General features: G+C 39.9%; 1 protein-coding gene across 4 annotated transcripts in view; it reads right to left on the reverse strand.

Moving 5' to 3' along the window:
• TRIM2 (tripartite motif containing 2) overlaps positions 1-16,708 on the reverse strand; it is a 61,673-nt gene that overhangs the window by 21,722 nt on the left and 23,243 nt on the right. For 2 of the 4 annotated variants that reach the window (XM_059817407.1, XM_059817408.1), the window contains exons 3-6: positions 15,671-15,908; positions 10,328-10,479; positions 9,443-9,623; positions 5,563-6,286 (exon numbers count right to left, since the gene is read on the reverse strand). In XM_059817407.1, coding sequence (XP_059673390.1) covers positions 5,563-6,286; positions 9,443-9,623; positions 10,328-10,479; positions 15,671-15,908 — 1,295 coding nt within the window. The remainder of the gene's footprint in view (positions 1-5,562; positions 6,287-9,442; positions 9,624-10,327; positions 10,480-15,670; positions 15,909-16,708) is intronic. The other 2 variants (XM_059817409.1, XM_059817410.1) reach the window with 2 other exon arrangements.

Below are 16,708 nucleotides of genomic sequence, written 5' to 3' on the forward strand. Positions count from 1 at the left end.
ATTTCAAATACTTCTTCTTGGACTGTTCTCTAGGTGGTACTGAAAAAAAGGATAAAAGTAAACAGCATGGAAAGGGCTACATACATACTCCACAGACAGGTATCTAGGAGTTGTTTTTTTGTTCTCTAGCCTTGCTTCTTTTTACTCAGAGTGTGAAAAGATACTTAGTGAAACCTTACACATTATTAGGATGTGATGCCCTCTCCTATAATAGATACAGCTGAAACACAAAAGGCTCTGTAGTAAAACTGCACTGAATCACATTGCTAACAAGCTATGTGCTTATTGTAAAATAATGTCAGTGACTCTCATCCAAGTTCCCATGCAAATCTAGGTTTTAAAATCAATCAGTCTGTTGGATGAAGGCACACAATGTTTGTAACCTTTAAAGAGGAATGAATAATTCAGTAGGAACTCTGGCAGAAACTCCCACACACTGTTGGTAGTGAAGTTTGGGCTGATTTGTGTTAATTTGCTTTACACAGCATCTGTCCCTAAAAGCTTGGCCAAGACCACCTCCAAACCTTGCTTGTGCAGCAGAGGCCCTGCCACCACAGTTAGGTATGCACAAACCCTAAGGGTAGGTGCACCTCAGAAGCAGTTCTCTGCTGGTACAGCAGCAAAACCCCAAATGACATGAGTCAAACCAAGACCAGGTCTCTGTTGTGAGGACATCAGACCCATGCTGGGGATTTTACCAACAATATGATGTCAGAGTTCTTCTGCCCCCGTCCAATACAGGTATGACTGCAAAACTATGCAATTGTAGGGCTGGCCAAATTTCACACTGGCCATCACAAACCCATAAAGAGTTCATGACAAGCCTCAGAGCAATTTGAGCTAATAAACTGGAAAATTAAATTCTATTTCCCCATTACTAGGTTTTCCTATTTCTACAGAAATACTAATTATGTATAGAAAACACCTCGCTATTTCATACTACTTATTAATGGTTTTTTTTCCAGAATTCTGAAATAGAGAATGAAGAACAACTGATTAAAGTGTCTCAGAGGGGCCTCTGCATTTCATGTATCATATTTCTGCACTACATGGAACAACTACACATACACATCCCTTCCTTCTCCCATGTCCTTAACCAGGCTGTAACTGGGCCAGGACAGGACCTTGCTGGAAAGGTAGAGAAGGGACGGGGCAATGAGAGGAAGCAGGTGCTGATTGTTACAAGGGAGAAGATTCCTCTGAACCATCCATACAAGGGGGCTAACTGCAGTTGGAAAAATACACGTTTTTTTCAAGAAGATGTCTACCCATATAACCCACTTGCATTTTTGTAAAAGCTCAAAAAGTGTGTATCTGTAGGCAGCCCTATTCCTTTCAAACAGGACAATCCAATAGAGAGTTTCAGGCAGAAGCCTTCAGAGAAAATTAAAGAAGAAACACCTGATTAAGAACCCCTTTGCTCCTCCTAAGCCTGCTTTTAAACTGCGCTAAAGCTATTATTACACAGGCCTTGTTAATGAGTTTTTATGTGGAGTAAATTCACAATAAGGTTCCTGTTTGCTTTCAGCATTGATAACAGACCAGAAGATGACATCTGCACATGGTGAGGAGGCTGACAGAAGGTACTGTTAAAGGCACTTTTTTCTTTTTTTTTTTTTAATGAGAGTGAATTACATACATTAAATGAACCAAAATGAACCAGCTAACCTTAGATGCTCAGTTACATGACTGAACAGACAATTAAACACAGTCTGAGGAAAAGGAAAACTGAACTTTTTAGCAGAGCCAGCTCTCCATCTGGCTGTATCTGATGCCAATGCCAAGTACAAATAAATGAAGAGAAAAAGCAGTTAAAGTGGGAAATAGCACCACTGCTGCTAAACGGTGTCAAAGAACGCAGTCATGAAAAGTGCCAGAAGAGAAAAAATACCAAGGCATATGGCACAGCATGGCAGAGCTAGAGCACAAGATGGTGTCCTGGACAGAGTAGCTAACTGATGCCACCCATGGCTTTTAACCCTCCTTTGGAGGACATGGGAGAGATTTACCAGGGAAGGTGGAAGTGGCTGACACTGTGAATGTCCCTCACCTCCATTTACCTCTGCTCAACATGGGTCTAAGGCACAAAAGCAGGCTAACAGAAAAGAGCCTTCCCTCTCACTTTAGTGCTTCCTACCACTTGTAGACGTAGCAAAAACCATTGAGCAACAATTATTTTCTGAGTATCATAAGCACACTCTTGTTTTCATTTGTATAAAATAAGTACATCCTACACAGATACTGCATGGACACACTCTTAAGAGATCATGGCTGCTTAAAAAAATTTTAAAAAGGTTGAGGATATAAATTATTGAGAGAGAAGAGGAGGAAGCAAGAAATATTCTGTTCTTGTAAATAATGAATTACATGAATGTATGAATGTGCAGTCAATAGCTTGACCTTAAAATGTCTGAATAGAACCGCATGCCATTTTAAAAGCTATGAATAACACAGAATTGACAAAAGATACAATGCACAATTCCCCATGAACAAAAGCACTTAACTGTACTAATGTTGTATTAATACTGTCTCCTGCTAGGAGCTGATCAATTTACTTGTGCATAAAAGCCAATATATCAGCATATATACAAGAGCATACTCCATATACTTGGATGCCCACAGGTATATTACAGTATGGTTCTCCAACACAGCTGTATGAGCTTCTGGCAGCCCAAATATAAGATTTATCTTGCCCAGTTTAAAATACAAATCCAGATTTGGCCAGGGCTATCAGAAGAATTCAACAATGGGTTCAAAATAGAGATACGTAGTTGTGTTGGAAAACAGCGATAAACTTTATTTTACATTACCTCATCAACAAATGAACCAAACCTTAACTTTTCAAAGTGAGCTGAAACTGGAACTAAACAAACTCTTCAATCTGTGAAGGCAATCCCTGTGAAAATGCCGGAAGTTTTACTTGTCTTCATTAATTTTGCATATTTTGGAAGAGTGTATAAAGCTAGAGCATTACAGCTGCAATGGCTTAAGAGGCCTTTCAGACGATGCATGCATAAGCTCACAGAAGCCCAGAGGGACATCTCTATGTAGGGTCATTCTGTGAAGTGAGTGGCTGAGAACTGAACATGTAATAGGATGAAGTATTACTCTCAGCTCAGATTTTCAATAAAATAGCGATCCATATATCCCAAATGTGGACACTCCTGAGAGGTTTCATCAAGCAAAAGCTCTGAGACATGCATAGCTCTTGTTCTAATTATTTTCTTGCCTTTTTTGAGGGGGTAGAGTGGTGAAGAAGGGGAAAAGGCAGAACTCCAAAATAAAGCACATAGTCATGACCTCATCACAACAGAAAGAAAGGGCACTCTCCTTTTTGGAAAACATTTAAGACTTCTAGACTTTATGGTGTGTTGAAGAGAATAGTTTAAAAAAAATAAAATCAAACACACACCACCATCACCAACAAAACCCAAACCAGAGCCATACCACTATTTGGTAGTTAGGCTGGAAACTGCTCACTAGAAGCAAGGGATACAGAAGCAGAAATTACAAGCTGAAATCACTTTAATGCATACCAAAAGCTTTGTAATAAGAATATGAAGTTTTTAAATAATTTCAGGACATCTTTTTTTTTTTATTTTTTAAAAGTATTTAGATCTATGATTTCCACACCAGGGCAAATTAATGCTTGATATATGTGAACAAGAGGGCTTAGCATTCAGCGAAGGTGTCAGGCACAATGGGTAACAGAGCTCTCCTGTTACTCACAGGCACAGTCTACCTATGCAGGCTTTCCTTTCCCACTCCTACCTGCCTCAGATCCACAGACTCTTTCTGCTTGAATCTGTCCATCCAGCCCCTTCTCTGTCTAGTGTACAACATGTCACAACCGTTCCAGAAGAGATTAGAGAGATGTTTCCTTTGTAGACAGGGTTCAGACATTATTCTTAACTGTTCTGTTTAACTGTGTCTCAAAACAGGGCCCAAAAAAGATCTAGGCTACGTTTATACATACCCTCTCCCACTCTTACCAGTACCAGCAGTGAAAGTGCATTTGGGAGGAGCCACGGGTCCCTTTCCATTCCAGTGGGATCCTGAGGCTGATCATTCTGCCCTGTGCAAGGGCTTCTCATCCCATGGGATTGCTAACAGGGGGTCTGCCAGTGGTGACTACAGCAATAGCTTTTGCAACACCACCACCCTCCTGCTAGAGGAAGGGCTATATCTGGGTACTAATTTAACAAAGGACGCTTACCAGCTTTGGATAATAAAGCATGGTTACTGCCGAGTAGGGCTGGCTTGACTGCAATATGAATTGCTCTACATTGTATTTCTAACCTTTGACTCAGCAGTCACCATAAAATTTAGTCTTAGCAACAGTAAAGCTGCATATCATTGCCTCTGTAAAAAATGCTTTGAGTTGTTATATTTATGGGGTCATCTGTCTTACTAGGAAATGCACTGGCCATCTGGGAAAGGCTGGTCATTTTGTGAGTAGCTTCATCCAAAGCTTACATTGTACTGTCCTATTCAGCAAGTAAAGCACGCTCGCTGAATACATTTTTTGATATAAAACTGGTATGTTATTGCATGTACTCTCTATCAAAGCAAGGAATCTATCAGAAATACTGACAGATGAGAAAATAGATGGACAGGGTCAACCAACTGACAAATGGTGTCCAGATGAATTTTCAATAGAATTACTAAAAAACCCTCCAGGATTAACCACCATCCGTTCTCTCCTACAAAAGGGAAAGCCACCTTGCCAACTGGTTGTCAAACCTGGTAACACACACTGCTGAAATCCTGACTTGTACAAGTTAAGAATTAACTTGATTTTTTCTTTAGTCGTGCAAAGTGAAAAGTATTTTCTAACTATATAAGCAGACATTATATAAATACAATACCCCATGGCACAGACTTTTAAAATGATGAATTATTATTATTATATAGCTTAAAAACAGAGCACATCAAAAGACCTGAAGGAAAACCACAGTAAATGACACCAAGATGTTATATTTTTACAAAACATTAGAAGTCCACAGATTTAGAGATAGCATTACACTATATAAAGAACCAAACATATTTAGATATTGGGGAAAAAAGCAAATAAAGGAAATCATAATTTTCTCCTATGCTGACATAATGAAATAACTATATATGACCACAGGATTTAGCATGTATAGTTCCAGGTTAATTAATTAGACTAATCTTCGGGGCAATAGTTTTAGAGAAGAAGCTTCACTTCTTGCCATGCAACTTTTTAAAGAAGTAATTTAATCTAACCTGAAGCATTGATCATCTTATATTTTCATTTTATGATGCCCAGTAGAGTACAGAAGAGGTGGTAAAATATTTTATCCCAAATCAAATGTATGCATTTCTCAACCCAAATTCCAATTTAATATTTCCTGAAAACAGAATTTCTGAAGCATGTGCTTTTAAAATTTACATACGAACAAAAGGCAAGAGGCCTAAAGATATTATCAGGTTGCTCTACTTACAGCTTTAAGCTTAAAATAATTTAACGTCTAGATTTTTTCATCCAGTTTCCCCGAACTATTTTTAAGTAGGTCAATAGGTAGCAGACAAGTCACCTACCTACTCTGAAGATCAAATCATCTTCAATGGGATTCTCTTTTCTTTTGCCGGTGCTGTACATGCTCGCAGGTCTTTTCACAGCTTTCTGCTTCACATGACCACTGCCAGGAGATTTAACACGCCTCTTAACCCCTTCAGTGGTAGGGGACACATCTGCTGATCTGACCACTTTAAGTTTGAACGGGCTGCCCTTGATATGTTGATCATAAAGTCTCAGTGACAAAGTGAAGTCTCCTTCTTTCTGAACAGTATACAAAAATTCGTAAGTGCCATTTTTATTGTCAAGTATTTCTCCATCCGCTACACTCCCATCAGGTGTGCTCAGTTCAGCAGTGAGGTAAGCATTCCCAGATTTACAGAGCTCCCCATCTTTGTCCTTAGTTGTGATGGTAACGGACATGGGCTGTCCGATCACTGTCTGCCTCAGTCCCTCACCTGTGGCAACTGTTTCAGAGGCAACAGCATTGGTGGTTAAAATAGTACCCAGATTGTGAATGGACTTCTTCAGGCCTTCTGTTTCCACTATGAAGTCCAACTGATCATTTTCACGTGGCTGCAACGGGAAGTCCCGCTCAGCCAGTTCATTCAGCTTGTCGCTCATTTGCTTCTTCACCAGCAGAACTTCGGTTTCTGTGCCGTGGTTGAGGGCTTGGGCCGTAAAGTTGCTGCAACTTTTAATGCTTTCTTGTCCTTCAAGTAAGGCATCCAGCTGCGTCTGGAGGACCTGTGTGCATTACCAAACACCAGGTTAGCATCATGTTACAAGAACTATCCTAGCAATATGTAGCATGCTTTGTATCTGAAGGCCTTTGTAGAAACCCAATTTATAGTGCTTTATTTTAGAGTTTATTTTAAAGTTTCATTTTAGAAGAAGTACCACACTGATTCCCTACATGTGCTTGGAATATCATGTTGCAAGACAAAAAACGTACCCTGTTTTGGGTCTTCAAGGCTTCACAGATCCACTGTCACACTAGACTGAATTATTGCGTCACCTGTCTGTCTTGTCTTTTTTTTTTATTATTTAAAAAAAAACAAACGGACACGTTTGAACCCTGCTTCATTTAACTCTCAGCAGCCACAGTTAATGAAATAGTTACCAGGAATTGAGCTGTGTGCACAGAGATAGAGATATTTTGGAGTCATCAAGCCCATTAATAAGGGAGGCTGCAAGAAACTTCTTGAAACTATTTCTTCAGAGCCAAGGGAAACCTTGGGTTGCTCCTTTATGGAAATGGACAAGAAGGCACTCTCAAGATCTCAAGAATCATCCGTCCTGAGGAAAAGTGTGATTCCTGATCTAAATAAGCGAAGAAAGGAAAAGTATCCCCAGCAGAAAGGGGTAAGTTGATTCCCCAGTTTCAGCAGGCAGGAAAGCAAAATGTAAAGGATGGGTTGTGGATATTGGGAAGAGTTGGGTTGAGTAGCCTGAAATTTTGGTGGGCAGCAAGTAGCTACTCTATATTACGAGAAAGTTTTTATTATAGGCTCAGTTCTGGCCCTCAGCCTAAAATCCTTAGAGTATTGACCTCAAAATTGTTAGGTGTGGGCTGGGAACAAGGCTAACATTTTTTTTTAAACCAGTTTTGCAATGAATTGGAAAAAGGATCCCTGAATTATAACAACCTAGCAGACAAATTCATGACAGTCGGGAAAGCCCAAACATTCCAGCTACCCCACACACTTTCCACTGATGAAATCCCCAAACCAAAGTACCCAGTCACACATGTGCTATGTTTTTCCTACAGAGAAGAACTAGGGCACAGACATTACTGTGGATCAGAGAAGTAATTTTGTTGATGATCACTGTAAAGTAAATATTTTTGAAATATTTCAATTGATTTTAAAGTAAACTTAGAGACTGGGTGTATTTGTTGCTATGAGATACACTTCCCCTGCTGAGACACACCAAGGGCATTTTTCTCCTGAATTTTACAAAGCTATCTGCTTTTCACCCACTGGAGAAAATCCAGGCTGATGAGTTACTGGAAAGTGATAACACCACAAAATCTTTTGCAAGCAAAACAGAATCAACAAATTTCAAGACTACACTGAAATTTCAGGTTGTCTGTTTTTCTAGGCATCTATAAACCTCTCAGGATTCAATACAAGGCATTTCTAATCTGCCTTGTCTTTATTCCAGGACATATGTAGTTAAACAGATAGCATAGCTAACGAAGTCCCAGGATGACAAAACCCCATATGCTTGGGATAACAAACCACAAACTGAGGAGGAAGACAATTTGCAGCTACATTTTAAAACCATTATTTTTTTCAATATAGTTTTCTTTCATTACAAAGATGGAAAATATTCAATCCTACCATAACTAATATTTAAAATGTGTTTAGAGTATTTCACACGAGGCTTCTTTCAGTCCATTGGACAACTGAACCTGAATTGCCAACTTTCTTTTAGTAAAGTGTAGCCCTTTCATTTTTTCATTTTTGTGAAGTACATGATCAGAATGATGGAATATTGGTGTTTGAATTATTTTGCAGGACTACTCTTCAATTAAAAGGAAAATCCAATTCCAATTGCTCTTTTTTATACAAACAGGGGAAATGCCTCTTTTACTGCTTATGTGCAGCTTTGTAAAAATTTGGTTCTCTAATGCCCAAAATAGTTTTTAAACTATTTTAAGTCCCCTTAAACAACGAGATAATTTTACATTATATTCCATCTTGTGTGAACTTTGTACACACCCTGAGTATATTTGCTTGCTAAGAAAATAAGTTTTTGTGACATCTTGGATACATTTAGATGAACCTAGGATCTAAGTCCGAATTTTTGATGCTAAAAGCTCCTCAGCTGCTACCTAGCTCTGGAGCTGACTGAATTCTGTGCCCCAAGGGTTTTGGGCCCCCTGTGTTCCTGAAAGTACACATCTTGTGCACATGTTAGAATTCCTCTGTTTTCACATCCCCAGCAGTTCAGTACCTTCCTAATGATCAAGCTTGTTCCAGATCCAGGAATGCAGCATTCCTCCACTTCAGACATCTGGAGATGCTCAAGCTGCTCAGTAATTGCAGAGAATGCTCAAAGATGCCAATATTATCAGGCCTCTTGAAACTCCAGTTGTTGATGCTACTTTCTTTTAAAGGCTACTTTGAGGGAAGAGGTCTTTCTTTTAAATAAAACAGACAACTAATGCCCAGGAAGACAAGAACTAAATTCTTCCAATTGCCTGATTCAGATTTACTAATCCTCAACAAAAACCGTACCCACCAGGCTACAGGCTGCTCTTTGTAAAAGGGCAGATTTCTGTTTTCTTCCTCTTAGTCTACAATACAGGGGGAATACCACAAGATTCAATCATCGAGATAGGAAGTAGAAGAGTCAATACAGCTCTGGAATCTATTGCTCTCTGCATATCCCTGAGAAAGTGAGATGTCACTCCAATCTTTATGTGTTCCAACCAGTGACATCTAACATGAAATATGTTACCAGGCATTTGAAAGTAAAACAGTGCTTTAAAGCAAAACAGTAAGCCTTGCTCAGTTCTTCAGGAGAAACTGTTTGGCCTGTATCTTCATGGGGGTGTTCATAGGATTGCAGCCCAAGGATTTCGGACTTTCCTTTGGTGTTCCCTTATTGTCACCTGCACATCAGCATGTTGGTTTTAAGTAGATGCCTGCTTAGTGTGTTGGCCATTTTAGATCCTCGCACACCATGCACAAAGGGCTACCTGCCCATACACGGTCTGGATTCCATTTATAAGGCTAGGCACCCAGAAGCGAGGCTCTGCAGCACTTCATTTCAGGAAAACAAAGTTCTCCTCTGGATCTCAGACACAATTTGTCAAACTGGCATCCTGCATCATTTGTAAAAACTGGCTGATTAAATTAATAGCTTTTCATTGAAACAAAACATGCATCTTACTTTGTGTTTAAGGCCATAATTCACTTCCAGTTCCATAAGCAACACGCTCTTTCGCACATTTAAAGTCTTCTGGAGTTCATCAAAAGTGGAATGAATGTCATCTACAATGCTAGCCTTTTGGTTGGTTAACTGGTGTATGATTTCAGATATGAAATGAAGTGCTGAGTCGATCTCTGGAAGCCTGTGGGAAGGATTAAATTACAAAGATTGCTGTTTCAAAAGTCATTAAACATTGGCCCTTGCCCTGATATCTTTTGATGAAACAATCTCATCAGCAGGCTGTCTTTAAACCCGGTCATTTCCCAGAAGTAAGTTCATTCCTTTTATAACCACATTGTGGGTTTGGTCTGATAAAATAAGGGCCAGGGCCAGGTCTGGTCTGATAAAATAAGCCAGGGCCTTCCCTTGTGGAAATCCATTAGACTTTAGGCATTTCTAACAAGGAGGTCTTGGATCCTCTGTCCTTTATGCAAATGTATCTACTTGGGAAGATGTAACTAGATCGACCCCACTTTTTCTTTTTTTGTTTAGCCTTTCTGCCACCATAGCATTTGTACTAGTCTTTTAAGCATCCAGTATTATTTATTTATCATTAAATTCATGACTGGCTAGTACTTTTCTCCTTAGCATTTTATGCCCCTTCTTTGGAGGACACTTGCATATCTAACGGCCTGTGTTTTGTGAAAGACAGATAGGAATCTTTTACTCTTTTTCTAATCCCTCAGTGCATCACACTCAATGGATTTTTTTCCTTATGCTTGCCTCACTATCCCTGTTTTCTAGGTAAAGGTCCATGGCACCAGCACGTTAAAACATCTACCCAAGGTTACACAGGAAGCCAGTGGTAGAGCTGAAAATGGAAAATAATCAGTGGAGTCTCCATACCTTTTGTTGACAGCATCCAACTGGACTTGGAGGGAAGCCTTGTGTTGCTCTACCACATCCTTGAGCGGTACCGTGGGATGCTCTGCGTGTTCTCCCTCTGTACACTCCCGGCACATGGCTGTCTCACAGGACTGGCAGTAAAACTCCATCACCTGGAGAAGTGCACAACACTAAATCCAAACATGGCAGCAGTAACATCACTCAAAGCACATCTTACTGGGTCTTGAACTCATGTTATTATGCAAGCTCTGAGACAAAGTTTCTCCTTTCTTAGATGCCAATAATTTACTGCCTAAAAGATGGCTGTTATTCTTCTATATTTCATATCAAAATGCTGGTTTAAATGCATTTTATTCTATCAGAAAGTGTCAGAACAGCAGCCTGGGAAACAGAATGCTGGATTTCAAGGCTGGCCCTAGCATCATCTTTTTACTGTGTAATAGTAAGTTTTGGTGTCTCTCTCAACTCCTCTGTGAAGCAACTCAAAAAACCAGGGCATTGAAGTCCCCTCGCTAACTCGATCCTTAGTCTCCCCAGAGGGTTTGCCAAAGAAAGTGTAAACTTAGGCTGTTTTTCATAACAGGGCCACCCATGGAACATGAACTCGACGGAGCTCACCAAACAGCATGTTTATTTGCTAGAGAAAAACACCCTAACTGAACGTGCTGCAGGGAAAAATCTCCATATCCCATTACTAATCCCTTAAAACCACCAAAACCTCATATCTGAGATTAAAATAAGAGTGCTGATCTACACTTAAAAGAGGAGGAGATTGTTTCAACCTGTTAGGTACCCAGTAAGATGCTGTCTGGAGATAAAAAAAGATCTTTACATGTAATAAATACCCCAAATTCTGAATATATTCATGAAGGGAAAGAAACAGAAAAGTGCTGTTCCCAAAATCATACGTTAGTCAAAATAATGCATATATATGCAAATTCAGCATGAGACTTTCTTTTACAGCTAGAACGTCCTTGAGCACATAGCATTTTAGGCTTATTACATGTATATAAGGAAACTCGTAGTATATGCTTCAAATCAAGACATTGGCAGCTCTCTTGCATTCAGAACATAGCATCAGAATCTTGATTAACTCAGCTGGTGCTTCTGGCACTCAGACCTCTGGCACAAAGACGGTTGTGCTGGAGATGTTGGTTGACAACAAGATGGTTGTGTAGAACTGGCTGTTTTCAGGTGAGCAGAGGGACCTGTAACAGCACCGTGCAAAGTAGCTGGCTGCTCCAAGACGTATTGAGAATTACGAGGGAGAAGTAAGAACCATGGTTTGCATGTGGCTATTAGCATTAATAGGGATTTTCCTCTGATAAGCTCCTTTCTGTCTTATTCCCATTCTGCCCTCTTATCTCAATTCACAAGATATGGGATTCACATGCTATGAGGGTTTAGTCATTTGTTGGCCATTCATGTAAGCCACTTTAGAGAAAATTTAAAAGCTGTGCTCCAAATAAACTGTGTAAGTTCAAATATATCAGCCAAGAAAAAAAAAAGTAGACCTTCTAAACAATGACAACCCCCACCAACATTACTCCAGTCACTGTGAATAATCACATTGTTCATCCTCTGCTTTCTGTTTGTTTGAATTAAAACAGCAGTCCAGAGAAAAAGGATGATTTTACTCTTTGCCAGCCCTCTTCCTCATCTCACACACATGCTCAATTCCTCTGTCCCAGGGCTAGTGTGTACCTTAGCTTTGTACATTTTGGCTTTTAGAAGAATGTAAGTTTGGATTACCTGAGGGCACTTCCCAGATATCTGGTAAAATTTAGAATGTGGGCTTTTGTTCTCCCTAGTCATAGGTTTTGCATTAGCCATGCAGTAAACCTGAAAGCTTTAAGCAAATTTTAAAAAAATTTTGTAAGACTGTCATGACTTAACATGCTTACATACAAGTGAACCACCCAAATCCCTTGTATGACTTTCCAATCAGTCAGATATGGTATTTCAGACACACTATTGCTTCCTAACTGTATTAAATGTTCCTTGTGAGGCAGAACAAAATTTCACCAGCAGTGAGCTCGGTTCTAATTAGTTCTAATGCTCATTAAGAGTCTAACTCTGACATTCTGAATTTTTATTTAGCCTCAATGACACACTGGACAAAGCACAGAAAAAATTAGATTACACTTTAATGGGATACACGAGTAAGTGACATGGTGGGAAGTACAGGATTGAGGAGAAAAAAACAAGGTTTAAAAGGTATGTTATGAAGTCACTTCATCAGAATATCAAGGATAGGTGCTTTTTTATTTTTCAAAGAGAAGCACACAGGCAGTAAGCAACACCTGCCCAAGTTCAGGAAATGTTTTTCTAAACAAGATCTTATACCTGTCAAGTTGCTATTTTGTGATCTTTTGAGAAAAAGCTAGTCAGAGATAAGGCATGCTCTCTTATTACAAGCGTTTAATTTAATATTGGGTACACTCTCTTGGTATACTCTATATGCAGAAAATACACTGCACCTGTAAAAGCATGGATCCTAGTCTCTAGGCTGGCTTTCACTTCAAATTCAAATAAAACCCAAGCATGGACTTTTTGGGATGAGTGACTGCAAAGAAGCTACACCACTCATTACATATTATGAGTAATGGACCTATAATTTCACAGTCTTCCCTGTCTTGGCTGTTGTACCTGGCCCCTAAATGACTGTAGACCAATGTTTCTGAACCAGGATGCTTATATCCAACAAGAGCTGCAGGTGTTTAGCAGCTGAGAATAAAGCCAATCTTATTTTAATGTGTAGATAGATGATAAGAATCTTCTGTTAGGTTCAAAAGTTCTATAACATATGTGCCCTATTACCCCGATTTAACGAGAACATGTATTTGAGCTCTGTGTTGAGTGAATATGAGGAAGCATTTGTTTATAGATCAAGCACAGGAAACCATCTCTCGTATTAAGATACTACAAGCTAAGTTTCATTTTTCAGAAGAACACACACAACAAAGATACCACAACAGAGGATGAGAGGATGTGCGCAGAAGGAACAGGATACGCACACACGTATGGAACGTATGAGTGGTGAGAATAAGAGACCAACTGGAAGGGGAAGTATCTAATCTACATGGCCTGAGGAAGGCTAAGTTGCAAGCAGTCAGGCAAGCCAATGAGAAAGAATCTGTGTATCAGTTTCTATCTGATCTTAATCGGAGAGGTTTAAATCCAGCATGGCTAGAGAGATTGAAAAAAAACTTGTTTAAACAGAAACTTATTTCCAAGCTGGTAACATTTAAATGAAATATACTTGATGCAAATTTTTCCCTTGATAGTACAGTGGGTCTAACCCTACCCAAAGCAATATGTAAAAATTAATGGAGAGAGGATTCAATGCAGAATGACTGCTGGTTCTGTGAAGACATTCTCCTCCCGCTACCACCTCAATCCTCTCTCAATCCACTGAAGCCCCCAGCAAAGCTGCTAGCAGCTAGGCACTTGCTTCCTGCCACACAGTGCCCTGGTGCTGTGTACCCATGAAGCCAGCAAAGCCCATTTCCTCAGTCAGGCCCAAGATGCCCAGCACCTTGCCCTGAGCACCCTGCCCTTCAGCCAGACCCACCTGGCCAGCTTCAAGCAGCTCTCCCCAAAGCTCATCTCAGCTCCTCCCATCACAAGGACTAATGTGCACTTTAGCTTTTCATTTCCTAGCTCACAAAGCTTTAAAACTGGAGTCACCCTCAGCCTGTCCCCAACCTTCCCAGAGACTTACTGAAGCAAGAAAATATTCCCGTCACACACTATTCAGCATCCTAAAAGGCATGCTATGTTTCAAGGCAAGCCAAGTAAGTTTGGTTTAGAAGACTTACAAACCCACCTTCCCTTAGAAAGGAGTTCTCAGAGAGGTACAAGGTGATGTATTTTTAATAGTAGGCAAACTATTTTTTTCTAAGGGGATCCAAAGAATCATCAGCTGATAATGTAAAATGCAAAACAAGTAACATCTCATTTTGACTTTTTTCTGCATTTCACAATCAAATGGCTCTTATCACAATTGCTATATCAGAAAAGAACTATGATTCATTTTAAGGAGAGCCAATAAAATGCAAATAAAAACTAGGAATGTATGAATCAGTAACCACTACACACACATAGGTATAGTACACATTAAAAAAGTTACACCAGTTATTCATTAATCAGAATGTACAGCAAATCAGTTCTACAAGTCCACCTAATTCCAGCAGGTCAGTAAAGGAGAGGGAACTGGGCTGTTCCTCTGTAAGAGTAATCACTACCTATCAGGTGAATTATTCCTATACAACCTATATACCTAAACTGTTTATCAAATAGAACATTCCCAGAAAGTTGTCTTAAAATACTGGCACATATTTCTTGGCTTGCATAGAAGCACAGCATTCAGTTTACAGCACAGCGTCACTCAGCTTTGCAACGTGGTCTACTTACATGTTTGCATAAGCCTGGCTATGAAACAGGAGCTCATATGCCTACCATGAAGCCACACAGGTCAACACTGAAAATTGTGAAGTAAGCAGAGTTCGAGCTGTTCTTATAATAATCCAGGGATACTTACTCAGTTGGGAGTACTTGCCAATGAATACACTGATATGATTTGAGGGTGTATGTGGGGGGATGCCGGGCAAAAAAAAGTAGGTGGGGGAAAAAAAACAAAGCAGCCTCCAAGAACTGATACGTGAGATGCACCAAACACTGCAGGATAAACAGAAGCTCTCTGTTTCTAGCCTGTGCTGACCCAAAGCATCCTGAGCTAGGACACCCTTTTACTTGGCTCCATGTTAATATGCTCACATATTAACTTTGGTACTGCCTCAGTGTGCAGGTCAGTTGAGCTTATAAGGTCCCTGGCGCATACTGCCTAAACAAGCCCACACGTTCCCACAGCAATAGTTGAGTCTACAAATAAGAGAGCTGTGGAAACCCAACCCAAAGAGGCAAAGGCACAAGGTTCAGCGCTTGCATGACAACAATTTTGGCCAAATGTGCCAAAAGACAGTATCATCCAAGATGATTGGTAAGATGAAGATGTGTAGATGTGGTCCTTAGGGACATGGTTTAGTGGTGGACTTGGCAGTGTTAGGTTAATGGTTGGACTCAATGATCCTACAGGTCTTTTCCAACCTAAATGGTTCTATGATTCTATGAAATAATATCCTGACTACTTTAAGATGCTCCACTAAAAGCATTTGAGTTAATTTTAAGAACCCCTTGTCCTTTGTAGACATAGTATAAAAGCAAAGAACCAGTGTGATTCCAGTTCCCCCACTATCTTTTTACAACAAAATACCCATGACAAACCAGACCAGTCAGTACGTATCAGTACCCTTACATATCAGAGGGGTTCATCTCACTTACATTTCCATCATGATTGGGGCAGGAAAGTGGTTTGCCCGCAGCAACAGCGGTGACAGTCTCCAAGATGGAGGACTCTTCAATGCTGTTGTCTGGCGTTCGTTGCAGGACATCCATCAGGTTGGTGATAAAGAAGTTGTTCTGGAGTGCAGAAACCCCTTTCTCTGGCAGAATGGAGGTCTGACGGCACACGGGGCAAGAAAGGGTTAAGCTATGGGCTGGAATGTAATTCTGTAAGCACCTATGGGGAAGGGAGGTGGAAGGAGAGAAAGAGAGGCAAAATACCATCAACCAGGAAAAACCTCCCTTCAGTTTAAGAACTGGTTTGAAATACTGCTACCCCTACTTATAAAAGGAAACGTACATCACCAGGCTTCAGAAGTAAAAGTGGTTATGGGTTTATTTTGGTTTTGTTTTTTTTTTTTTGCTTTAGATCTTTTTTCCTCTGCCATGTGAAAAAAGGTTCAATAAGCTGATATAATTTTAACAGTTACGTGCCTTTCTTTGAGGTATTTGTGCACAATGGATCCATGCTTCCAGACATGTCCTGCATCCTGCTCACAGGATGGTAAAAATTATAAACTATCAGATGAAGTTTGACAGACATAAAGTTACTGCATCAGGTATTTGAGCCTGTGTCTGACTAACTGGTGGTTGACCCTGGTCTTTCCAATAGAATCTCCTTTATTAGCTTGTATCTGTGGGTTTAGTGCTTCAGAGCTAAAACCTGGTCCCAATGAAACCAATGGATTTTTCCATTTATTACAGTTAGGAATGTTATTTGGCAGTTAGCCAGAATCAACAGAGCTATCTTTACTACATAGAGAAGCATGTCTTAGGTTATCACAGTTTATGTTAAGGGGAATTTGGGGGCAAGATTTTTGTTTGTATGTGTTTGATTGGGGGGGTGGGTTTTGTTTTGTTTAACAGTTTTGATTTGCTTTATTTTTAAGAAAAACTGAATTTCACAGAATATAAATCTGACACAAAAGTTCTGTAATTAACAATATGCAGCAGACCGGTCTAGGTGATAGTGCCACT

The sequence above is a fragment of the Gavia stellata genome, chromosome 5 (assembly GCF_030936135.1).
Source record: "Gavia stellata isolate bGavSte3 chromosome 5, bGavSte3.hap2, whole genome shotgun sequence".
Lineage (NCBI taxonomy): Eukaryota > Metazoa > Chordata > Aves > Gaviiformes > Gaviidae > Gavia > Gavia stellata.